Consider the following 26,456-nt stretch of genomic DNA (forward strand, 5'->3'; position numbering starts at 1 on the left):
GCCTCTCAAACCTGTGAAAAGTGATGAGTCATCACTTTTCACCGTTATTTTGGTCCGTTTTCTAGCCCAAGGAATGTTTTTCATGCAAAACAAATGCTTGCAATGGATTCAGAATCATCAAGAATCCCTAGTTTGACCCCTCACATGCTACTTAAAGCATATTTTTTTTGGTGTGTTTCTTTCCTTTATATTGAAGTCGATGGAGTGAATATACAAATGGCCATAACTTTTTTTTCGCAGGATTTCCGGCAGAGCAGGCCTCTCATTCTGTGGACCTTGATGACCAAATTAATAGAAAAAACAAAAATTAAAAGTATGTCATGACATCACAGGTAACATCCTATTCTTTGAGCTTTTGGGCCTGTGGCTCCCCGGCTAATGACTAAAGGTCGGAGGACGCCATTTCCAATTAGTGCCGTTTGTTCCAGTGAAATTAAATGTTTTAAGTTACAGCTACAATGATTGATATTCTAATCTAGACAACTGTATGCTTCCAATTTTGGAAGCACACAGAGGAAGGCCATTTTCTGTTCTAGATTGACAATCCCCCATGCCACCCATACATAGGGCTGCACAATTAAAAGACTTCCATGATATTTTGTTTCATAATAATGTAATTGTGAAACAACTAGCAATTACTTCAAACCCCTTATTTGGTCAGCTGTTGTACCTTGCCTTTGTCTCCTCATGTTAATATAACCATTAAAACAATGAATGGGGAAAACATTTCATCGTCACTAATCATCAAAAATATAAACCAATCCATTTCTGAATGGGGGAGTGTGTGTGTGTGTGTGTGTGTGTGTGTGGGGGGGGGGGGGGGGGGTTGGGTGTGGGCACAAAGGACACTAATTAGAATCATTAATTGGAAAGGCCGTCACTGATCTTTGGTCATATCGTCACTGTCGGGCAGAAACCTCGTATCTCCAAGTTTCAAATTTGTATGTTCTTTCCCAAAGTAAAGCCCTGCTTCATCATACAAGGCCGTCGCACAAAAGTAGTGAAAACAGCAGATCTACAAGCACACAACGCCTCGCGGTGCGAGGCGTTGTGTGCTTGTAGATCGGCTGTTTTCACTAGTTTAAGTCATTTTTAAAATGATAATGCAAAACGAACAGTTTTGGACATACAAGGTTTCCACCCGACAACGACGATATATCATAGCGTATATGGCAAGTCTTTAGAGGGAGATGACATGTGTGTGTGCGTCTCTACGTCTGGGTGTGTTTATCTGTACGTATGTGCTTATTGCTGCAGGGCACAGAACTGCTGGTACACGTGCAGGATGTGAGGGTCCAGCTCTGCTGTGAACAACAGGTTCTCCAAGGTGCCCATGTACTCCCTGATGGTCACATGGTGCTGCACAGGGGAGAGAAGGACCAATCAATCAATCATTCTATTCATCCAACTCACTCCGTTATACATTCAACTGATAGATCAATTTTACCAAACAATTTTACCAAACCTTTTCCCCATGATTCTAAGAGTGTACAAATGGAACCAAATGGACCCATAAGTACCATACATAGTAATACATAAGGACCGCAGGTCTACATTAGAAACGGAGGGTGAGACAGATTTCTTCCGTTTGGTCCGTTCCATGTCCGTATTTTCTCCCTATCCGTTGGCTAGCGAACACCACCCACCCGACGGATTAAAACCCATTAAAGCGTACGTACACATGCATGAACTACCCGTGGTGAACTTTTGATAACTTATCCTCTGCAAAAAAAAAAAAGTGGAAAGATGTTGTTCTTCAACGTCTGTAAATATCAACCATACCTCTATGGTACAAACATGGAAAGTTCCGTGGCTCGCCGATTATTGCGTGCCGTGAACCGCTTTCTCATCAAGAGCCCATGTTAAAGTGAAACGGCAGTGAGCCTCGATGGAGTCAAGCCTAATATGTTGAAAAAGACCCCATCATAGTTTCCTTTTTATGTAGACATTGTCCTCTTAACTCATACAGGGCCAGATTTCCAAAATATGAATATGAATGTGCGCTTATAACGCCAGGAAATAGCTATTTTGTATCCCCCCAGACCACCTTAACCAGACCACCTTAACGAATGCACGTTCATCATACCATACCACCAGATGACCACTAGAGACCACCATACACCATACACTGACATGGTCCCATGTTAAGCCTGTTTAAATCCACATAACAGGATGAGACGCTGACTTGGTCCTCATTGACTTAACATGGACGGGCCGCCGGTCACCATTTCAGCTCAATACTGTTCAATTCGTGCTTGATCGTCTCAAACCACCATTGGTATGGGCATCGGGACGTATATAGATGCCACACAGAAAGTTTCAGAATCAAAATCCGACCTAGTGAAGCTACGTGAGGGTCGGATGGTTGCATTGAGGCTAACGCTAGCAGAGGCCTGTTGTCAACAGGAAGCCCTGGTTTAAAGGTGACGTCATAATCGTATCCTTTTTTTTCACGGTTTACGTGTGGACATTAGCTGAGGTAAGCTAACCATTTCGCTCCGTCTATAAACACATATTAAAATCTTAAACAATGCTTTTATATAAAAGTCGCTCCGAGTCGCTCGGCACCAAACGCCATAGTGAACTAGTCGCTCGTAAAGTCGCCCGGCGCTAACTGAGTTAATAAGACGGAAAATATTAAATCCTGTTGGTTATTGATTAATCGCCAGATATGAGAGATGGGGGCTACTCAGTGAGTGTGGTTCATGCAGCCAAAATCCGTCTCACATGCGTTTCGAATCGCTCTGTTCTGCAGCTCTGCTCTCGTATGCTGCGAGGTGCAATACAGGCGCGCGGTCCCAACGGGAGCGGAATTGGAGCTGAAGGTGGGTTGGCACGCACATAACGTAGAGGAACTATGCATTACGACATAATTAACGTATGTGCTCTTTCACCCAAAACATACACAAAATCAAACGTACGGAACTATAAACGGCCCTTTAGGAGCCACACTGTAAAAAAAAAGTACTTCCTTGGTGTGTAGAAGCATAGACATAGAAAGGTAGACGCCTCCTTCGACTCTGATGCATGTGCATCGAGGGACTAAGGGAATCACGTGTGCATTGCTTCCACGTGCGTCACACATAGGGAAGTTGCTAGGCCAATCAGAGGTAGGTGGGGGCGGGTCTTTACATACGCAGCCTGTAAGAACAGCTGAGCCGCGCAACATCGGAACTGGCTCTGTTGAATTGAATTGTAGTCCTTGGATAAGTTCCGGAAAAGTCGCACTGTGATTGGCCAGTAGTCACTTTGACTGACAGCGTTCCCTTAGTTTTTCCAGGATGTCCGGACTACAACTGTTGCACGTCGCTCCAATGAACTGCAGAGGCGAACGAGGCATCTAGCTCTTTATATCTGTGTGTAGAAGTGCGTGTGTAATGTACAGTATATGCGAGTGCTTTACCATGAGGAAGACCTGCTCCAGCCTCTCGATACAGTTCTTGTACCAGGGAGTGTGTAATGTACAGTATATGTGAGTGCTTTACCATGAGGAAGACCTGCTCCAACCTCTCGATACAGTTCTTGTACCAGGGAGTGTGTAATGTACAGTATATGCGAGTGCTTTACCATGAGGAAGACCTGCTCCAGCCTCTCGATACAGTTCTTGTACCAGGGAGTGTGTAATGTACAGTATATGTGAGGGCTTTACCATGAGGAAGACCTGCTCCAACCTCTCGATACAGTTCTTGTACCAGGGAGTGTGTAATGTACAGTATATGTGAGGGCTTTACCATGAGGAAGACCTGCTCCAGCCTCTCGATACAGTTCTTGTACCAGGGAGTGTGTAATGTACAGTATATGTGAGGGCTTTACCATGAGGAAGACCTGCTCCAACCTCTCGATACAGTTCTTGTACCAGGGGGTGTGTAATGTACAGTATATGTGAGGGCTTTACCATGAGGAAGACCTGCTCCAACCTCTCGATACAGTTCTTGTACCAGGGGGTGCTGATGTCAACACTGCCCGTCTCGCAGCGAACCAGGTGCTCTGTCAGCATCATGATGAAACGCTGCAAGGAACACAAAACAAATACTTATTACAATCACTTACATTATATACGTTTTACTAGGGATGCCCCGATCACGTTTTTTTTTGCTCCCGATCCGATACCGATCAAATATTATTGCTTCCGATTCGATCCCGATCTTTCCCGATCCGATCTTTTGGTAAGGCATTAAGAAAAAAAAAAAATCTATTCATTCTATCACTTAGTGCAGCACTGAATCAACAAATTAAAAACAAAGCTTATGAGTAGTGTATAGTGATATAGGCCTACAAGTGCAGTGTTTCTCAAGCATTGTGCAGCGGACCTTTGGTGTGGCCTTTGAAATTTGGCAGTGAAGTCACGATTTAAGGACTTTTAAAACCTGTTTAATACCTCAAAAAATTAAATAAAATAGACCATTACAGCATCAAAAATAATCAACAAACTATATAAAAACTGGTAAAACATTGGCCATTTTTAAAGTTGAAACAAAATAAGTTAAGAACCAATTAACCAGTCTGCTTGAAAAAAAATAAAAATCGGGCAACACTATGTTTTACTGATACAATAAACCTGCTGGAATATATCTTGATGAAATCCACAGCTCTACGTGTAGTGATGTAACTGGCCCGGCTGAGTAAAGGCAGAACAGTGGACGGTAAACTATGTGTAGTGATGTAACTGAAGGCAGAACAGTGGACAGTAAACTGTACACATTGCGGTGCATCTTTGACAGATTTCAGTGAAAGGGCCTCCGACATGAACCACATGAACCCTTGTTCAGGACAAAAAAAGGGAGCCCAGTACAGTCCCTTGGGGAACCTCGGTCAACAAATTATATCGTCACTGTCGGGCAGAAACCTCGTATCTCCAAGTTTCAAATCTCGTATGTTTTTTTTTCTCGCAAAGTAAAGCCCTGCTTCATCATACAAGGCCGTGGCACAAAAGTTGAGAAAACAGCAGATCTACAAGCACACGGGTGTCGCTCTCCATTCCGACATGTCGCCACTCCGAAATTGACTTCTTATTGTCGGAGTGACGACACTTCCATAGAGGTTAGGTTTAGGGTAAGGGTTAGAGATAGGGTTAGTGTCGGAATGGAGACATGTCGGAAAGGAGACATGTCGGAGTGGCGGGGTGTAATGGAGACATGTCGGAGTGGCGGGGTGTAATGGAGACATGTCGGAGTGGCGGGGTGTAATGGAGACATGTCGGAAAGGAGACATGTCGGAGTGGCGGGGTGTAACCCAAGCACACGACGCAATGTGTGCTTGTAGATCGGCTGTTTTCACTGGTTTAGATCATTTTTAAAAGGATAAATACGACGATGTACTAGGGTCGGTACCTGGAAGATGACAAGGAAGAGGTTCTTCTGTTCGCTCTGAGCAGACTCCACTTTCTCCTGGAGCTTCTCTATCTGCTCCTCCAGCTGACCTTCCTCGTCCTCGCTGTTCTTCTCCATGTCTTCATCGTCTCCGCTATGAGCACTGTGAGCACTGTGAGTGCTGTCCCTCTGCTCACACACACACACACACACACACACACACACACAACATGGCAAAACCCATAAGACTTTTTCCAACACAACATCACTCCACTAAGGCAGTGGTTCTAAACTTTTTTAATTTTAAGGATCCCTAGTTTGGTATGCATTAGGCCAGTGGTTCTCAACCTTTTCAGGCCGCGACCTCCCAACCTGACGAGCACTAAGAGTTGAGGCATTACTACATTTTGTATAACACCGTTCTATTGTGAAAATAGCAGGTCTACATGCTCACAATGCTGTGAGCATGTAGATCGGCTATTTTCACAATTTCTGCCTCTGATATTTGACAATTTGGCCAATGTTTAATTTGTCATTTTAGAGGTATTAAAAAGTCCTTAAATTGTCACTTTAGAAATGTGCAGATACCCTCTATACACTTAAACTTTATGTTGGTTTGTTTACTGTTGAGTGAGAAAACAATGTCGCACATTATCTGGGGACCCCCCAACATAATGTGGGGACCCCGACCCACAGGTTGAGAACCACTGCATTAGGCCACAGAACAATGCAAACCTTCTTGGACAATAAGAAACCAGTATTTATTCAGAACATTGCATAAATTAATAAAAATGTCTCAATCTTTCTTGCTTGTAATGTTGACGATAGAGAAATGGTCATAAGACGTAGGCTGAACAGTAAGGTATTAATTGGGAATAACAGGTTACCCTCTTGTGTTGCTGTTTCTCTAGCTTGTCCTTGGCCTCTTCCAGCTCCTTCTGGATCTTCTGCACGTGTTTGTTCATCTTACGGATGGTGGAGTGCAGAATCTCCCAAACGTAAAACCTACATAGAAAACAGGGTCAGAAATTCTCATGACAGCTTTGCTTAAAGGACAACTTTGTTTTTTTACAACAAGGGTACAAGAAAAGAAAAGATGAGCAAATGAAAACATTTTAACCGATTTAGTGCCATTCCCGAGAATACTCGTGAAAAGTACTCGAGTAGCTTGAGTGCCGATCCCGAGTATACTCGCGAAAAGTAATATATTACTGTAACGGCACTTATCCTACCGGGTACAATGGCGGAAGGTTCCGAGCCGATCTCCGTCGCTGATTTCTCATCATCACGGATCCACGAGCACAAAATAGTAATCCCATAACATTGAGGCAGACGGGGAATCTCATCTTTAATGTCCATCATCTATACTATAATTTTGCGAATGTCTGTCTGTCTGAGTGAGTGTCTGCCTGTCTGTCTGAGTGTCTGTCACAGCGTTTCTCCTCAGTGGCTGGAGCAATTGATCTGAAATCGCATCACCATTAGCATATGAACACACCTGACATAACTGTGAAGCCCGTTTGTCACTTTCACAAATCATATGCTGTATATTAGCATTTTTATGGTGTAACTACTATATATTCTGCATCTAGCATGAGGCATATCTATTCTGCATCTAGCATGGGGCAACATGTTTAACCAGCTCTGTGTGTGTGTGTGCGTGCGTGCGGGTGTGTGCGTGTGGGGTGTTGGCTGGCCCTCTTTCAGATGTTGTCATGTAGATCGGTACACAGTATCTCTGTAGCCTTTAAACGAAACGGGTCTTTCTTACATTGATGCTCCTACATATTATCATGCAAGCACCAGAAAGTTACTTTCCATCCCGCACCTGCTTCTAATGATATCAACGCACTTAATGCGAAATATTCACGTGCTTTCAGACTCTTCAATGCAGAAAGTATCCAGGATACTTGGATATCCAGTATCCATTAACTCACCAATGCAGAGATATTAGTAGTAAAATGACGACATCTAGTGGTCAACCTCAGAGGAGCGCAAAAATAAAACCTGAGGTGAAGCCCAGCCTCGAACCAGATGCCAAGATGCCAAGTATGCTCTGTTCCCCGGTGTAACGGCGGTATTGGGCGCCGATGACCCCCGTGAGTCGCCACCGAGGCGAGCGCTAGCGAGCCGAGTTGCCGCGGCGAGCGGTGGGAACGGCGCCCAATCCCACTCAGCCGCGTTACCGAGTTATGTGCCGTTATGGACAGAATAGTAAATATTCAGTCCCTCACTATCAACATCTACCCCACTATCCACGTCATAGATAAATGCACAAAAAAGGAGTCACTTCATCCGTTCATTAGCTCAGTCAGTAGAGCACGGATGCAACAAACCCACGGTTTGGGTTCGATTCCCCTGAGGGGAATAATATTCAAGGCGAGAGATATCGGCGCATGCGTACTTCAAAGTATCCACGGAGGATACTCCTCCGTGGATACCCACTGCATTCATTTCAAACGTCTGAGAAATGGTGAAAAAGTCGGATTGAATGCGAAGAGAGCAGTCGAAGCCGGTGGCACAGTGCACACCCCATAACCCACACACTGCACATCATTTCGGAGCTCATATCTTTGAACGGGTAAGGACTAGTTATCTCAAAACAACACTTTCAAGTGGGAGGATGGCAATAGATGATCGCTAATAAAACACATGTTGAAAAGCTCAGTTCCGCCATTACACAACACCACGTGGACGATCGGCGTCATGACGTCATGACACGATGACGTCAGACCGGAAGTGTTAACGCTATGGACTTCTGGCCTTCAAAATAAGAGACAGGCCGTTAATGGAGCCAATGAGTGGCACTCTGGACATTATAATCCGTTAATCTCTGGGGCACAGAATGGGTTTAACACTCATCTTTTCTTTTCTCTAAAGACCATCTCTTGTTGTAAAAAAACAAAGTTGTTCTTTAATGTTACTCCCTATATCACTAAGATGTATGATAGAGTTTCATTCCAATTGACCCCCCTGCTGCTTCCTGGCATCCCCCAACTTTGAAATTGAAAACATGTGCACTACGCAACAAAAGGACATGATCTCTGATCTGTCTGTCTCTATCCACCTGGTGAATTCACTACACAACAAAAGGACATATTCTCTGATCTGTCCTGTCTCTACCCACCTGGTGAATTCGTGAGCCATATCCGGAGAGAAGAGCCAGTTGGCCACAGCCGCGCAGTCCACAATCTGGGTGCGCACCATCTTGTCCACCAGCACAGCAGTCATCTGCAATAGCAGTGCACACACCGTTAATATGTAATCAAGTTTATTTACAATGCATTATCTACGATCTAACGAGAATTTATTCCTTTAAGATTCATTGCATTTGGTTCCCTTTCCAGAGTAAGGCCTAACAAAAAAAAACTTTGGTTTCCGGTTGGCGACCGACCCTATTAAATACGTGCGACCCAGATGATTTTATTGGCATTTGGAGTGAAAATAAAAAAATAAAAAAATTAAGTCAAAATCCGACCGAGTCGATCAAAAACGTCTTACAAAAAATATATTTGGTGCGACCACATTCGCGAAGTTTAATCAACGTTTTCTTTCGTCTAAAATATCATGTGCGCAAATGTTTTGTTTTACTATTCAGCGTCATCGCGAGGAGACGCGTTGGTCAGGGACCGCGTTGGTCAGGGACGTGCAGAGAATGTTAAGAGAGGCAGGGGCTGACATTTCTAAAAGGGCCCTTTGGTGGACAATTCTCTCTTAAAAGGGCAGGGGCTCAAGCCCCGTTTGATGTCTGTGTGCACGTGCCTGGCGACGGTAAAAGCAAGAGCAGCAGCATCGCATCGTCTATGCGAAGCGTCACAGCATCTGTGATGGAAGTTGGAAGTGGAACAACCACGACGTGAAACGAGCAATTATAATCACACCAATGGATTATGTTTTCGTTTGAACCAAATTAGGTAGTCTACAAGAGTAGGGAGTTTTACCGTTACCGTGGCTGCGTGTGGGGAGACTCGGTGAGAGAAGAAATCCATGCTTTACATAAGTGTTTTCGGTGGAGAAGTCTCGTAAACAGTCTGCCTTCCCGTCACTACCAAATGAGTCGCCCGTTTCAGCTTGACTCGTTATCATTCTGAATCAATCAATCAATCAATCAATCAATGATTAAACGTGAGCTAGTTTAACTCGGAGGCAAAGCAGTGAAAGCACTGTGTGTGTTCTGCGAGGCGGAGGACGGTCAGTGTGAAGGGAAAGTTAAGCTGGAGGTTTATTCTTCGCTGTATGACGGTGTCGCTAAACATGCACCCTTAATCTACAAGCCCACAACGTATTGGATCAGCGACGCATTGTGGACTTGTAGATCAGCCCACTTTTGCAGCGGCGAATGGAGACTTCTGCCTCGCGAGACCAGCCACATTTTAACATTACATGCGCCCAGAATCTCGAGAAGTGCGGCAGATTTGTTTTAATTAAATATAAATTAACTCGAAGCTCAATTTTTACTTTCGAATGTTCTTATTTTATTTTTGGTATGCGAGTGATACAGCACTTTACTTTGGTACTTTACTTAGAGTTGAATTAAAACTCAAAAGTATTCAACCAGTGTGTGGACATTCTATTCAACGCTTTCAATTGTTTATTGTTTGTTGTTTTCAGACACTATTTTGTAAGTGCAGTGTACATGAACCATTTAATGATTTAGAAATTGGTAACTCAGGAAAACAGAATATATTAAAAAAAGAAGCATATCGATCATTGCCATAGGAAAAAAAAGAAAAAAAACTACATACCCATCCTTCCCATGAGGAAATAAAATAAAATTCCTTGCTACCCATCATGCCCACAAAAAAATAAAAATAAAAAATAAAATAAATTCCCTACCTACTCAGCCCTAAAATGACAGCCAACCGGAAACCAAAGTTTTTTTTTGTTAGGCCTAAGTGACAACAGTCTCTGTATTCAGAAATGTTCTCCTAAAAATATCTGAGGTTTTTCTAGTATTTCCATATCTGGCTGATCTAGGTCATAAAGAGAGAAAGGAAAGATGCAGAGAAGAAAGGTGGTCATGGTGGTAAGCAGGTATCAAAGTAATAACATTCTAAGCAATGCTGGCATTGTACAGTATGTGTGGTGTTTATTTAAGTGTGCTGTCCCTTCCAAAATAAACATATAAATTAATAAATAAGCAGCACTAGTCCACAAATCCATATGCATCATTAAGTAGTCTTTCACTTCTGTTTGTTGCCTACATTAGACTTTCAATGTGTTTGTTGACAGTGGTCTCAAACAAGAAGTCTGTGGTCTGAAGGTTTGTTCTGTAATCCTGTTGTATATTTGCGTACTTTGTTAATCCGTTAATGTCAGTTTGTTAAACTTGTGCTTCTGGTTTTACCTCTGGATGCTTCCTCCAGACCTCATAGATCACTCGGAGTATGTGCAGTTTGCCCTCGTCACACTCGGTCAGTGCTTTTAACACCTCGTGGAACCTGTGAAGAAAAATATCGTGATCAGGCCCTGGACAGATTATGGATGTGACTATTCACTTTCTCACGCTTATTTCTTAAGATAATATTGCTTTATTGTTTGGTCTGTACCCGATGAATTTGTTTTATTGGGGTTTTTTATCTGTGGCTATGCATTTGTTTAAAAAAAGTTGAGCACAAATGCTATATTACACTAGTCTTTTAAAGGAAACCTTAACGTCCCCTTACAAAACAATAAGGCTCCAAATAGGCAGCAAACAAAACATCTCCAATGATGAATGTGTTTTGAGAAACCCAATGCCATGGGAGGGAGATGAAAAGCCACAGGACAGGTCGGCATGGCCATGGAGGTTACTTGGCACAGTGGTTTGGAACAACCAAGCACACAAACACTCACTTGGCCAGGGCACTGAAGGAGTGGCTGAATGACTTGGCAGCCAGATGGAGCAGGGTCTGCAGAAACACGTCGATCTTCAGAGGGTTGAAGCTCTCTCCCTCATCTGGAAGAACACAGAGGGAGACCGAAACAGACAAAGAGAAAGTACGAGAGAGAAAACACAGTAAGAGAAAGTACACCAAGAGAAAGGAGTCAGTATGTAAGCAAGCAGGACAGAGCTATTATGCAGATGGGATGTCAGTCTAATGAACAGCTAAATGTCACTTCAGTCCTTATATTGAGAGGTTAGGAAAATGTATGCAGAAAAGAGAAAACTATCTTTAGCTGTAACACGCATTGTTATCCATGTCCAGAGTTCCAGTTCAGTGTCCCATAGCTTTGTTTAATTGCCTCGGCAGCAGATTTGAACAGTTAACAAAATGACACCTGTGAGTTTCCCTTTCAAATCATGCTTTAATGAACCCAAAAAGGAAACCGGCATGTGACCTTCTGTAAACCCAGGACTACAGTACAGTTATGCATGGTTTAAGTATATTACTGAGATGAAAGTTGAGTGAGTGATTTAACTTCAAACTACTATGTCCTGGTCTAAAAAGACCAAAAGAACGTGATTCCCAAGCAGCTTCCCTAACGATGAACATCACTCACTGGGGTTTTCTTCAAAGACGCATTAGGGACAGTGGGACTTATTTTAATGAATAAAACATTTGAATTAATCCGTGTCTGCAGTGGTTGGAGGCGACGTTCCCCCTAACTTGCGCTTGTGCGTACACAGCTCAGGAATGTGCCGCGCAAAACAAATCTATGTAGCGCACATTAACACAGATAGATTTGTGTAATATAGTTACACAGCTCCTTTGCAGGGATAGATGCAGGTCTCTGCGGGCACACGTGCACACACAGTAAACAGAGGGAGCTTAGCCCACATGTTGCCCTAGTGTAGCTATCCGATCGGACGCGCTGCAAGAGAGAAGAATCACGCAACAAATGTTTTCCATTAGCCTACTTGAAAAACTACACTCCCAGCGAAGTTTGAAAATGCACTTCTAGGTGAATTAACGTTAGGCCGTCTTCAAGTTTTGGCCAACGCACAACAGCGTGGCTGCACCAAAACAAACATGTAAGCTACTTTTGCGTCGTGACCGTCGTCGTGTATGAAAAGCGTCTGAAAATTACCACAGCACAGTTTCTTTCTTTATAACTAAAGACATGGTTCCCCTGTGCACAGTGGAAATGAAACTTACTCCAGGTACAAACTAAAAACTGCAATGTTTCCTATGGAGCTCGACATTCAATTTCTATTTTTGTTGGCTCCATCTCCAGAATACTGTAATGTCCCACAATGAAGGAGAGAGAATCGGATCTCACTAGTCCACCTCTCTAGAAGGCTGACCGTAATACACACTTGCTCAAGTTGCACTCAAGAGATTGGAGTGTTTGCTCAGACCGATTAAAAATTGGAGGGAACATTGGTTGGAGGTGGTCTCCCTCTTTTCCATTGATATATGTTGACCCTAGCCCTGGTCTCGGGTAAGAAGCTACTGGTTGACAACCCATGAAGCCACTCACCGTCATCATCCTCCTGGTTAGGGTTGGGGACCTCCTTGAGGATGGTCATGATCTCCTCATTGGAGGCTCGGTTCTTGATGGCATTGCTAATGGTGATGGCCACTTGGTAACCTGGTAACGATGCTGTTGGGGAGGAGGGGGGCACACTGATTACTTTTAAGTCTTTTTTTTACATCCATTTGGGTCCCCGTCCGTAATTAACCCATTACCAGCCAAATTAAAATATGAATTTGCGCTAATAACGCCAGGAAATATTAATATTTTAATGTGATCAATTACATGAGTTTGAACAGAGAGATGATAAACTATCCCCAAAAACACCACTAGAGTGCGTCATCGTAACACTGTAAACATAACAGGTCTGTGTATGAAGCTGTGTAAACAGCCCCTCCTCTATGGGGTTTAAAATGACTGCGCACCAGAGGACAACAACGCGTGGATCTGAACGATTCGTGGCAGATCCTTCAAATTAACCTATCGTCCGGCCAAATGGTCGGATGCAGATGCCACACAAAAAGATCTGAATGAAAATCCGACCTACTGAAGCAGTTATGGATATGGACAGTATGTTAGCAGGCTAACGGCTGGGATCTGCCATTCTACACAGACAAGGACTGAAAACAAGTGACGTCATCATCTTATCCTTTTTTTTCCATCGGTCTATCGTCACAGCCTGTACAAGGTAGGGGAAACCGTTTGCGCCGCCAATACATCGAAAAAAAATGCTAAAAAATTGCTTTTATATAAAAGTCGATCTAAAAGTCGCTTGGCAGGGAAGTCCATAGTGACATAGTTGACCTGAAAGTCGACTGGCGCTGATCTTGTTAATGGGGGTAAGTTTACTATAATCAATTTTTGTCTTAGGAATGCGACAAATACAAAAATATATTATTGAACACAAGTCTCCACGGCATGAGTAATCAATAGAAAAAAAGTAATTTTGGGGGTTAACTACTCCTTTAACCACAATTTAACTAGGAATTCACTCGGAGATGCTCCTTTGAAGACCAGAGAATTGACCATAGAATGGTTAGTTACACAAACAAGCAGCATAATAACAGTGTATCACAGTTACAACTAGAAACACAAGTTACATCAATACAGATAGAAAAAACACTATGCAGGTGCAATACATTTCAGGGTCAAGACAATAATAATAATGATGCCAAATGACAAAGAATGATTGACTTACAACTGCCCTCATCCTCGTATTTGTAGTAGAAGAGGGGTTCTGCTGGGATGAGTGCTGAGAAACTAGCAGGGACGATGTCCACTATCCTCTGGTGGTATGACAGCCTGAAATGGACAGGGACAAATTGGTTCCCAATGGAGACACATAGAGCCTGCTTTGTTCCCTATGGAGACCCAATGGAGACACAGAGCCTGCTTTGTTCCCTATGGAGACCCAATGGAGACACAACGAGCCTGCTTTGTTCCCTATGGAGACACATATAGCCTGCTTTGTTCCCTATGGAGACACATAGAGCCTGCTTTGTTCCCTATGGAGACACATAGAGCCTGCTTTGTTCCCTATGGAGACCAGGGATGTTAACCCATTTAGGCCTAGAATTATTAGATTATTAGAAAAATAGCAGATATACAAGCTCACAGCGCGGCACCGAGTGCCGCGATGCAAGCTTGCAGATCTGCTACTTTTTTAAAAGTCGTGAAAATGTGCGCAAATCTTTGAATATATGTATTTTCAAAGCGAACGTTTGTAACTCAAATTTTGCTTCTGGGTGGTCCCTGGAGCTAAATATTTTGAGATGGGGGTCTGTGGCCAAATAAATATCATTTTGGGGGTCCTTCACATGAAAAGGTTTGAGAACCACTGGCATAGTAGTCTCTCAAGAACAGACTAACTGAGCTCCAGTTAAGTGAAAAGGACCTTTTCTTAGACGATGGCTGGCCAGATTGCTGACATAGAAAAATAGTTTTTTTCCAAAAATCTTAGAAGGATTCAAAAGACACTTATAGAATCGGGTCAAAATTCTAATTTTCACGATTTTTCAAAAATAGCAGATCTACAAGCTCGCAGCGCGGCACTCGGTGCCGCGCTGTGAGCTTGTATATCTACTATTTTTTTATATTTAAAGCATAAAATATTGCGTCATAATGTGTTCAGGCCTAAATGGGTTAATCGACGCATTATTTGCGAATCGACGCGTCGAGGCCCAAAATCGACGCATCGATCGACTTTTTTCACTTTCTTTTTCGCTAAGCAGCAGCTGAGAGGAGAGCACAACGGCGCATTACTTTAAGCAACACAACTTGTATGCAGCTGCACCCATCAGAACTTACATCAAAGCCCTAATAATAATAATAAATAATTGCTCTTCCTTGCGTTAGCATGGAGTCTGTTCTCTAGAGACTAGAAGCGGAGTGACAAAGTCCATGGAACGTAGTGAGAGTGCTCAGGCTGGCACCCCAGGCTAGTGTATCAAATGTGGAGCTTTGGTCTGCCTCGCTCTCCTTCCCCGACGTCCACGGGTGTGTCGCATTAACAACGAGTAGTGTATTTTGTGTTGTTTTATTGTCAATCTTGACAAAATCACTGCACACGAGGCGACGCTGCCATTAACAAGCGAGCTTTCGTGTCAAGCATGCATGCACACAGGCATGTAAACAAAACACATCCAGTCAGCGCGCACTGCTATGACGCGTGCACACGAACAGACCAGCAGTGTTTCTCAACCAGTAGTCCGCGGACCTGACTAGCACCGCATGCATGCGAATCTGCGATGCATTCATGCACAACACAAGACATTCACTCGTCCCCGACACAGTCACAGGCGCACACACACACACCGGTCCTCTCACATTTGGAAAACATTAACGCTTATAACGTTTTTGAACAAGTGATTAAAACATTTTGGGGGGGAAAAACTTTAGGAAAAAAATTATAATAATAAATAAATAAAAATATGCGATTTTTCGACTCATACTTTCTGAGTTGCCGTGAGCATGAGTCGATTTTCGAGTCGATTTTTTTTCTTCACATCCCTAGTCTCCTCAAATTACTGGCTTAGGAAGGCGGGAAAAAAAAAAGAATATCCATGAAAGTCTCCATGGGATGTGTAATCGATAGAAAAGGTAATTTTGGGGGTGAACTATCCCTTTACGAACGTGTAGATCGGCTCATTTTGATGCTAATGTTGAAGCACGCCACCAACAAACAAGTAAATCCAAATCAGGCTTTACTACTTTCTTCCAAATCCAAATGAAATTTTGTGTGGGCTTTTCTGGAGACTGGAGGATACAGACAGGAAACGAGGAGAAGCAGAGCAGTTAACGCACAACAAATGGCCCAGCCGGCTGGGAATCAAACCACTCAGGCATCAGGGCCTGTGTGGTACACGTATTTGTATAAAGCAAACATCTATTGCGATGATATGCAAACAAAGCCTCTATTCTTTCATTACCTCATGCACTTCTCGAGCACCTCGCGCACAAATTTGGGCTTGGGTTTGTCTGCATCCACGGTTAAGCAGTCAGCCCTATGGAGAGATATACAAGTCACAATAGAATCAACACATTTTAGAATTTGTTTTTGTCACTTTGTTACAGGGCTGCAGTGCACCATTATAAAATGATTATTGCAATTGTTTGCATTTGTCAAAATGAAAGAAAAAAAAGAAAGAAAGAAATGTACAGTTTCCACTTTCTGTACAGCAAGAAATTAATGAAATGTAAAGCTTCAATATGAAATTATATGAGTAATTATTAGAATTTAAAATGATATGCCATCCTCAAAACTCAATACTGACCATTGTGCACAGAATTATTTTGCAGCAAATACTATACAACATATGTATAGTCCCATTAATGTTGATGTAGTATGTACTCACCAGTCATCCCAACTCCATCGAAATTGGAAGTTGCTCAAATGATGGGAAAACCAGTTGAGGAGTCTGAAAATGTTCAAGAGAGACACGCTTGTAAATCTGGACCACATCAACAGATGCATTTTCTACAAGGTCTTTTAATTGTCTGGTAAAATTACCTTCACTTTTCAACAACTTAAAGGAGGCGTTATTGATAGATTTAGGGGTGTATAGTCAAATTGCATGACATTTACATATTTTTGCATTGATCAACACAGTTAATATGATACTGGCTGAGAAAATGAGATTTTTAGGTCTCACTCTTGACATGGTGCTTGCTTAGCTGTCTAACTACAATACCCAGAATTCACTGAAGACTTGGCGCTCAAGAACATTAAGGGCTCTATTATGATCCAGGTCTTATGCATTACACCTTAACTTCTTTGCCTTTTTTTTTTTTTACTATATATACACATTTTTTTTAATATTTCAAATAGCTGATCTGCAAGCTCACAACGTGCAGATGTGGATCAGCATTTGAAGTATTTAAAAATGTTTTTCAAAATAGTCAAAAAAAGGCAAAGAAGTTAAGGCATAAGGCATAATACCTGGATCATAATAGAGCCCTAAGGCTCTTGCACCTTGTGTGGGAAGGGAGCATGGCTGTAGTTACTAAGCAAGAGTCAAAGAGTGCTAACACCACGTATAGCAATACTCTCACTGACATGGAGATAAGCCCAAATACTCCATACAGACAAAGCCTAGGTTTAATATATCAATGGCTATAGACAATTAGACAAACAAAAGAGAAAAGTTCATTTACCTATCTATACAAGAGGTGTTCATAGTGTCCAGTCTCATGTAGAGCATCTCTGTAGCTTGAGCCAACTGGCATTCAGCTGTTAAGGTCAACCTTTATAATGAATTGAACAAATCTATATTAAGGCCACTATCTATACGATTATGCTAAATTTATATTTGTACATATATTAATTTAATTGCAGTATAGAGAATGCAAGATTTCAAATTGTGTTAAATAAAATATCTTCTCAGCTGTACAATAATAACTTCCAACATACAGCATTTTAACTAAGGCCATGTCTTTTTTTTTTTTTTCATGGATTTTTCATATATCCCAGTTTTTCAGATATCCACGTAGAAAAATATCTAGGTCCACACGAGAAAGATATCTAGGTCTAACAAGCACACACATAGTAAAGTCTTCAGAGATATCCGGGTTCCCTGTCTACACGGATTCAGTGAATCGGATATTTTTCAATCTCTCCACTTATTTATCCGGTTTAAAAAATATCCAGCTTCGCAGCCGAAATATCCAGCTTCATGTGGCTGCAAGCCCCAACAGCACAAAAAAATGTCTAGCTTCAGAAATATCCAGCTCCGTGTAGCCATGGCCTAAGTTAAATCATCATCACAGGTAAGGATACAACTTGGGGCAGTGATCCAGGCTGCAGCTTGCAGAGTTCAATGAGCAGTGTGGTGTACATGACGTCAATGTGGGGCGGAACAGGTAGCTGGAAAAGTTCTCCAAAAATCACCTGTGGCAAAGAGAAGCAATGAAATGTAATTTTCTACTACGGTGGGAAACACGTCTGTACTGTAGTGTGAAACCTTCTCTCAAATCTGTGACAAATAATAACACCATACCTCCACAATGTGATAGTTAAGTGGAATCTTGTTCTTCCCTGGATAGCTGAGTAACTGGGCAGCACTGAAAATGAAAACATTTTAGAGAAATATAAATTCAAGAATTAAATTGAGACAGTGGAAGAAATCCCTTTACCCGACCACTTAAAACCCTGTATGCTTTGTTGTTGTTGATTGAAGATTCATTACATTATTCATTTTATCCTAATAGTTTTCTTAGTTTGCCTAAGAAACTGTGCTATCCTTTAAAAGAATCATTCGAAGTAAAATACAAAGCAGAATGTTTCTCTAGCAATCTTTGTATAATGATAAGGGGTGACACCTGGTGGTCAATTACAATTACCATGACAATAACATTCACACAATGAATCCAATATCCAGGAAACAGGATTCGTTAAACTCGTTACCGGCACCAAAAACAACAGCACATAAGATGTTAACTCACCCACTGCATAGGACGAGTTTGACGAGCTATATTTATGGGTCCACTCTGCTTATGACGAGTTATCAATTAGCTTTAATAACTATAAAACAAAAAAGTATGATCGCCGATTCGCCGTCCATAGCGCTCTATGGCTCCATAGCGCTCTATTCACAAACAACGGATCCAAATCTTCCAAAACGGAAATGGGGGGGCAGGACAACGACGCCTGTATCCTGTCTGCCGAAATCCCATCCTGTTTAATGTTATGCAACACCCACGCTGGGCTCAATCGGTTTCGCTTTGGGAAATGGCAGGCTGTTGGGTTTTGTAGCTTACACTGACTGGATCGTATTGTGAATGGAATCGGTGAACCATCGCGCAATGGATTCGCGCGCGCGCCCACGTTAAAGGTAGGCAAAATCCTGGCGGTGTGGACCCTCAGAAGGAGTCTTAAAATGGGGGTAAATGAGTTAATATAAGTATTGAGACAATATAAAATAACTTTTAGCACTATCATATTGTACATCCCATAGTCAATGTGTGAAAGGCTTTTCTTCCTTTACCACTGTAGGGGAAAATGTTTAAATTAAGTCATACAAGGCTTATTAAGTCTATCAAGTCTTTAAACTGTTCACATACAGACATGGAAAAGATTGAGGGTATCAGACAACCCACCGCAAGAAGCTTTTATTCCATTTAAATTTTGCCCACTTGGCAGCTGGTGCTAATACACTACTCAACAACCAGAGCATACGAGCGGAGTGGAGCGTGAGCGGTGCGGGCCGTTTTTTTGTTGAGCGCGAGCGAGCGACTTTTATAATGGGTCCGAGCGCCGACCCTCCTCCGCTCCGAGCCGATCCTGTTGGGGCCGCGCGCCGCAAGTTTCCAACAAAACAGTGGCGAGTGGAAAGCTCTCCAAGTCTCCATCAAAACCGAGGCTCACGTTAGCGCAGCCATTTGTGTTGGGAACACACTGGGAAAGGAAAAGGTGTTTCGGACATGGTAGCAAACTACTTTTTTTGACTCCGATTGACGGCCCTGAGCGGAGCGTGGAGCGAGCGCGGAGCGAGAGATGCGAAAATCAAGTTGAGCGAGGGAGCGGCGGGGAGCGGATCGGCCCGGTGGCCGACCAGAGCGACGAGCGAGTGGGACAAGAGCCCTCTGGAGCGCGGAGCGGCTTTTTGTCATCGCTCCACTCCGCTCGTGCGCTCTGTCAACAACACAAGTTACACAACACTGGGTAGCTTTTGACCAAATGTGGCCGCCCTCAAAGCCAGAGATAGCCGTTACTCACCATGTTTTCCTCTCTTTCCAGTGGGATTTGATGATACAGTGCAGGTTCTCCTCGATGACAAACCTCTCAACTGAATGGCTGCCAGGCATAACCGGGCCCTGAGGATCCACAGAAGACAACTTTGTAGAGAAACAGGGGCAATAATACTAGGATTTTATTTAACCCATTTAGGCCTAGAATTACTGAATGCTTTAACCAGTGAAAAATAGCAGATATACAAGCTCACATTTTTGAAAAGGTCGTGGAAATTTGTGCAAATCTTTGAATATTATGTATTTTCAAAGCGAACGTTTGTAACTCAAATTTTGCTTCTGGGTGGCCCCTGGAACTAGATATTTTGAAATGGGGGTCCGTGGCCAAATAAATATCATTTTGGGGGTCCTTCACATGAAAAGGTTTGAGAACCACTGACATAGTAGTCTCTCGAGAACAGACTAACTGAGCTCCAGTTAAGTGAAAAGGACCTTTTCTTTGACGATGGCTGGCCAGATTGCTGACAGAGAAACATAGGTTTTTTCCAAAAATCTTAGAAGGATTCAAAAGACACTTATAGAATCGGGTCAAAATTCTAATTTTCACGATTTTTCAAAAATAGCAGATCTACAAGCTCGCAGTGCGGCACTCGGTGCCGCGCTGTGAGCTTCTATATCTGCTATTTTTCAATAGTTAAAGCATAAAATAATGATACACAATAATGTGTACCCGTTCTAAATGGGTAAGGTGTTGGAGACATCACCCCAGGTACTTCATAATAAGGTTATAAATAGGCTAGAACAAAGGACAGAGTCAAAGAATCGGGTAAAAATTCTAATTTTCACGTTTTTTCAAAAATAGCAGATCTACAAGCTCGCAGCGCGGCACTCGGTGCCGCGCTGTGAGCTTGTATATCTGCTATTTTTTACATTTAAAGCATAAAATATTGCGTCATAATGTGTTCAGGCCTAAATGGGTTAAAACAGTTGGGTATTGGTACACAAAATAAGAATGTGCACACCAGGGGTCTTCAACGTTTTCAGGTCGGGGACCCCTTAGTTGAGAGAGACGAAGCAGGGACCCCCCCCCACAACCAGTTCATATAATGAATATAGTTTCATTGTTTGACAGCACAATCATCAGTGTACTGTATTTTGGATTCATGTCAATTTGTGTTTTCTGATATTTAACCACTTGAACTGTCAATACTTAATAAACTTGACCTTTCAATCTGTACTTAATCTCCTCTTTTTCCCCTCTACACCAAACCACTTTGCCGAAAACAGCCGATCTACAAGCTCACGCCTCGTGAGCTTGTAGATCTGCTATTTTCCTCTAAAGTCCTCAGAATATGGACGCTAGGGTTCAAGTGGTTATTATGAAAAAGGAGGGGGGAAAAAATCACACAAAGATTTGGAGGACCCCCTGTAGTAACTCTGAGGACCCTCTAGGGGTCCCGGACCCCCAAAACCCCTGGTGTACACTATTAGGCCAATATATATATATTTTTTTAGAGTAGATAGATAGATACCTATAAGGTTAGAGTGGGAGCTTTTGGGCTCTACTTGTACACTATCAGTAGGTATCAATACCAGTGTTGTTTTTGACAGAAAGTTTTGATTTAGTTTTAGTCTTTTTTAATAAAATGTCATTTAGTTTTAGTCATAATTTAGTCACCTGAAAAGTTTTAGTTTTAGTCAAATTTTAGTCGTCTAAATATCATGAGATTAATGTATTTTGGCAGGCCTTGATGACAGCGTAATGACTGATTTTACACTTGGTTGTATGCTGAAAATAGCCGATCTACAAGCTCGCAACACCTGACAGCAACCAGTCTAGTTTTTATTTTGTTGACGAAATTGTCAATATATTTAGTCTTAGTTTTAGTCATCACAGCTTAGTTTTTATTTCGTTTTTATTTAGTTTTCGTCAGTGAAAAAAACGCAGTCGACACACATTTTTCGTCATAGTTTTAGTCGACGAAATCAACACTGGTATCAACACCCAGCCATATGAACACCATACCTCAGGGGCATCGGTGTAGTCAAACATACGGAAGACGACTCGGGGCATGGGGTACTGGGCGTCGGGCATGTGCCCCGGCGGGGTGAACGGAGGCAGGTTGTGCTGCAGGGCCTCGCAGAGCACGCTGTCGAAGGCGATGTAGGGACGCAGGATGTGTCGCTCCTGCCAACGATCTTTCTTTAGCTTCTGAATCTGGGACCAAAGGCAGTCCAGGTACTGGGTGGGACAAGGAGAGGATAGGTTACAGTCAAGTACATTTTACTACGCTATTCCAGATAAATATACATTTTGTGAGGAAGCATGTGAAAGGACAGTTTGATTTGACTTATCTCACATTTTTCTTGTTTCCACCCCTTTTTGTGTGATTTCCTTCTGTTTTTTATTGTTTCACTGCTGGATTTGTTAAAAGCATCTTGCAACCTTGTTAAAGATGCTATCAAGGTATTATCATGTTGGTTGCTTATGGCCGCATACATTTGACCTAATAGCTACTGGATGGTTGTTTTAACTGCTAGGTCACCCTGCCACATACGCAAATACTTTCAATATACAGTGGATGTTTCCCTCACCTCCTCTTGTGGGTGGGGCTTCTCTGCTGTCCACACCTGAAGCATGGAGACGTGTGTCTTCGTTCGCCTCCTACAATCAACAACGTCACACTTATATTTGACCTTCCTTCCAGTTTAGGGAAACGCCAGACACCGAGCATGATTCTGATATCTACTAACAGACACATCCTAGACAAATACATTACTATGTGTAAAATACATTACTATGTGTAAACAAAGAAAGAAATGAAAACAAAAAGCAAGAAAAGTAAATAGGGAATGATGGAATGGGAAGATTTTAAACAAGAAATGAAAGCAATAAGAAAAAGAAGTCAAAAGGGAAGAAATAAGAAACATGAAATGAAGACTGAACACTTACTTCAGGTAGCCCTCAATCTGGCTGAGCAGACGGTCCATCTCAACATCCTTCTTCTCGTACAGCTCCTTACCAACCCAGGGCAGACAGGACAGCACCACGTACACAAACCAGTCTGACCGCACCTGACCGGACAAAGATAGCTTGCTCACTTTGTTTGTTTTGCACATAATATAAAATGTTACATTTCTCCAACATGTTTTTCTTTCCCATTGCACTTTACCCTGTTGTATTACAAATATGGATATGGATATCATCCACGGTAATTTGCTCACAAGGTTTAATATATTATAAACTACTAGAAGTTTGCGGCCCGAGTTCAGGCCGCAGCGCGGCCTTCACCGCCATGTTGCGGCAGTGTGGTGTGTGTAATGGCCAAATATGGGTAATTCTTTTTTTGAGAAAAAAAAGTTTTTTGAGAAAAAAAAATTTTTTGAGAAAAAAAAAGTTTTGAAAAAAAAAAATGTTTTTTGGGGGGAAAAAAAACGCTTGCGCACACACACACACGCGCACGCACGCACGCACACACACACCCCCCCCCCCCCTCTGTTGTAATTCGATACTCTACTCAGCTCCTCTCCCCCCTGCCTCCCCCTCCCTCCCTCTGTAACTTGATACCCTGATGATCATTTTGACGTTTCAGCACTGGCCAGAATGTTCAGAATACTATGTCAGGACTGGCTGCTCTGCGTGAGGCGAGATGTTGTTAAATTGAAATAAATGCGGTTCAAAGAGTGGCATGTTTAAAATGTGGACAGTTGTAAATTTTCACGTTTGTTCGACGTGGTGGCTATGTTTGTGAGAGGTGTTTGTGAGAATATGTAGCTAAACATTCTGGTTTAGGTTTGCCACCAATTGCTCCAGTATAGATGCTTGATACAAATATGTAGAAAACTAAAACAACATTCATACAACAGTGCTGGATTGTGCAATATATTATTGTGCCCCACTGCCCCCCAATAGCTACCTGTGGTACATCCTCTTCTTGCGTAACACTAATGAAGTTCTCAAACATAGCCACCATGGAGGGAGCAGCAATCACATGGCAGTTGACCAGATCAGACAGAAATCTCACCTGCAAAATGGACAGCCAGTATAACATTTAAAGTAGGTTAAATTAAGATTACATAAAAGCACGTTTGTACATAAGAACATAGTGAATATACAGAAATGCAATGAGTCAAGAGAAGTCCAAAGTTGTTTGTATCGTCCACAAGGTCACTTAGTTTGCCTACCAAGTAAAGAGCTTCATTGTACAAATAGTTTTTTAACGTCTCCTTGAGTTGTCTTATCATGGCCTCCACAAACTCGCCACCAAAGTTGTAGTTCCGGGCATTGAGAAGGCCAACCAGTGTTGTATACACAGACAACTTCTCAGGGAGGAGACGGGCACTGTAAATGAAAAGACAACAGACTTAACCACTTAATCCTGGTATCCCAACTTTGGAAAAGAAGAAAAGGAAGACCCCAACTTCCAAAAAACAAAACAAAACAAAACACATGTGGTTAAAACCTTTGAATGAGAAACCCTGAACCTTTAATCAAACACTGAGCTAAAACAATGTAGAATATACTTACACAGCACATAAAATGCGCAGGATTTTGTTTTTGTAATTTGGGAGGTCGGCCTCTAGGACGCCTGCAAGACCTTCCAAATTGCTCTCCAGTGATGATGTACTCTGTGGGGCAAAAGGAACACCGCTGAAAATAGTTTACAAGTAGCTGTAAAAGTTAGGGTTAATGTTGTCTTGATCTTGAGTCAGGTAGGCAACTACCAAAACACATGTTAAATATGCATTATCAGAAGCATTATTACTCAGGGAATGTAGCCTTAAGGTCAGGTCAATTTGCTAAATATAAATGCAAGTAAAAGAAGAGTTTAATATTTATTTACTAACCACTTTCAATGTGCCTTACCCATTGTCATTAATGTCATAAGGCGAAAATGTCCCCAAATTGCACAAAATAATAGACAATCTAAAAAAAGTGCAATTTGACTTGAAGATTGGCTATTTTAGCAATTTTCCAAAATAGGACTTCAGTCAAGTGGTTAAATAGACGCCATGTATGACAGACATGGGGGTTTTGATACTCATCATCCAATTCTACTTGGAAGTGTGTCAAATGCATTACCTTCTCTCCCACGCGACATATCAACGACTCCAAGCGGTCCTCAATTTCAATGGGCTCAGATGTTCTCCTCCTTTTGTGGGCTTGGCCTCCTGCCAGGGACAAGTGACAATTAAAAACAATTTGGAATTATGGATTATGGCATAGACATGGTATCAAACCAGGTGAAGGATTAAATCAGTGCTTCACTGTCGTTTACACAGCCCTGCAGTGCAAAATTGAAGCAGCAACTACTTTGTGTATTTAAATGGTAAAGGGTTCATGGTTATAAAGTAACTATTAAGTACATTTACTTAAGTTCAATGTTGAGGTATTTGCACTTGACTTGAGTATTTCCAATTTCCAATAGGTTTTACTTCTACTCCACTACCTACATCTCAGTGGCAAACAATGTACTCCACTACAGTTATTTGCAAACTTCAGTTACTAGTTACTTTGTGGAATTTGATTATTATTACAAAACATAGAATTCCAGATACAGATACTTTGACATAAGTAAAAACATTTTAGCACTTTTTCCACCACTGGTGCAGGTTCAGTAATCAGGTTGCCGCCCCCATACAGTCCACTGCCTGACTAAAGCTAGCCAACTAGCCGAGCTACTAGTAGGCTAGCAACTAGTTGGAGCGAGAAAATGAGGTTAAGTGGGTAAACTCTCTAGCTAGCAACGTTCATGAACGTATTCGGTCCTCATTTTGAGAACCTTTCGCACGGTGGGAAATGACTCGTACACCATTATTACACCAACGTGTTCACATGTGCTGCAGCACCGACGCCGAGCAGCTGAGCTAGCATCAGCTAGCCTGTTAGCACACATAAAACAAATAGCCAGTCGGTTGAAAGTATTAACGTGAAACTTACCGTCGTCCCCGGGGCCGTCACTGTGTCGTCTCCTGGACATTGTTCGTCGCGCGCGTTAACTCACCCAAGTGTTTATAAAACGGTATATGGTGTATATAAATATATGTTGTTGTTATGAGTGTGTGTGTGTTGGCTTTTGAATGGTCGCTGCATAAAAGAATAGCGGTTAGATTCAAGTGAAACGCATCCGGCTCACACAGCCAGGATGCACCGGAAATAATTGGTGGTGCACCGGGCTTTGTCTTCCGACGTCCCTCTGGAGGTGGGACGTTGGCGAACGAATCGAGTCCTTTGAACGGCTCTTTGAAATGAGCCGTTCCTTTTTTTTGTTCCTTCTTTTTTTTCTTTTCTTCTTTTTTGGGTAGTTCACCCCAAAATGGCAAAATGATTTTTTTTATATTGATTAGTCACGCCATGGAGACTAGAGTTCAATAATATTTTTAGTTTTTTTGTCACATTCCTAAGACAAAAATGTGATAACAATAAATGTACCCCCATTCGTTCCGGATGGGGACCCGTTTCGAAACGGGTCCCCATCCGGAATCAATGGGGGTAAATTTATTGTTATCACATTTTTGTCTTTTAAGGAATGTGACAAAAAACAAAACATATTATTGAACTCT

At 42.2% G+C, this 26,456-nt stretch overlaps 1 protein-coding gene across 2 annotated transcripts; it reads right to left on the bottom strand.

Moving 5' to 3' along the window:
• Nucleotides 1-1,147: 1,147 nt before the first annotated feature.
• ncbp1 (nuclear cap binding protein subunit 1) lies at nt 1,148-25,962 on the bottom strand. Of its 2 annotated transcripts, XM_080746135.1 has the most exons (24): nt 25,834-25,962; nt 24,976-25,064; nt 24,421-24,521; nt 24,078-24,234; nt 23,810-23,917; nt 22,846-22,967; nt 22,488-22,557; nt 21,919-22,134; nt 19,921-20,018; nt 18,203-18,266; nt 17,983-18,093; nt 17,361-17,425; nt 16,562-16,624; nt 16,136-16,210; nt 13,906-14,009; nt 12,714-12,836; nt 11,145-11,247; nt 10,657-10,750; nt 8,437-8,540; nt 6,197-6,314; nt 5,331-5,498; nt 3,918-4,009; nt 3,568-3,589; nt 1,148-1,359 (listed from the first exon to the last, which is right to left on the bottom strand). In XM_080746135.1, the coding sequence occupies exons 1-24, from the start codon at nt 25,871-25,873 to the stop codon at nt 1,246-1,248; spliced, it is 2,421 nt and encodes an 806-aa protein (XP_080602261.1). In that variant the 5' UTR covers nt 25,874-25,962; the 3' UTR covers nt 1,148-1,245. The 2 variants fall into 2 exon arrangements, with proteins under 2 accessions (XP_080602261.1, XP_080602262.1); XM_080746136.1 differs by lacking the exon at nt 3,568-3,589 and having other exon boundaries at nt 3,896-4,009.
• Between the last annotated feature and the right edge of the window lie 494 nt (nt 25,963-26,456).

Source organism: Nannobrachium achirus (genome assembly GCF_963921795.1).
Source record: "Nannobrachium achirus genome assembly, chromosome: 17".
Lineage (NCBI taxonomy): Eukaryota > Metazoa > Chordata > Actinopteri > Myctophiformes > Myctophidae > Nannobrachium > Nannobrachium achirus.

Bases quoted from the DNA above. Each gene is read 5' to 3' on its own strand.
- ncbp1 (XM_080746135.1), bottom strand. From the start codon at position 25,873: ATGTCCAGGAGACGACACAGTGACGGCCCCGGGGACGACG. The intron at 18,267-19,920 runs GTGAGTAACGGC...TTTCATTTTCAG, and splicing joins TGGAAAGAGAGGAAAACATG to TGCTGCCCAGTTACTCAGCT. The intron at 8,541-10,656 runs GTAAAACCAGAA...CTGCTATTGCAG, and splicing joins TCTGGAGGAAGCATCCAGAG to ATGACTGCTGTGCTGGTGGA.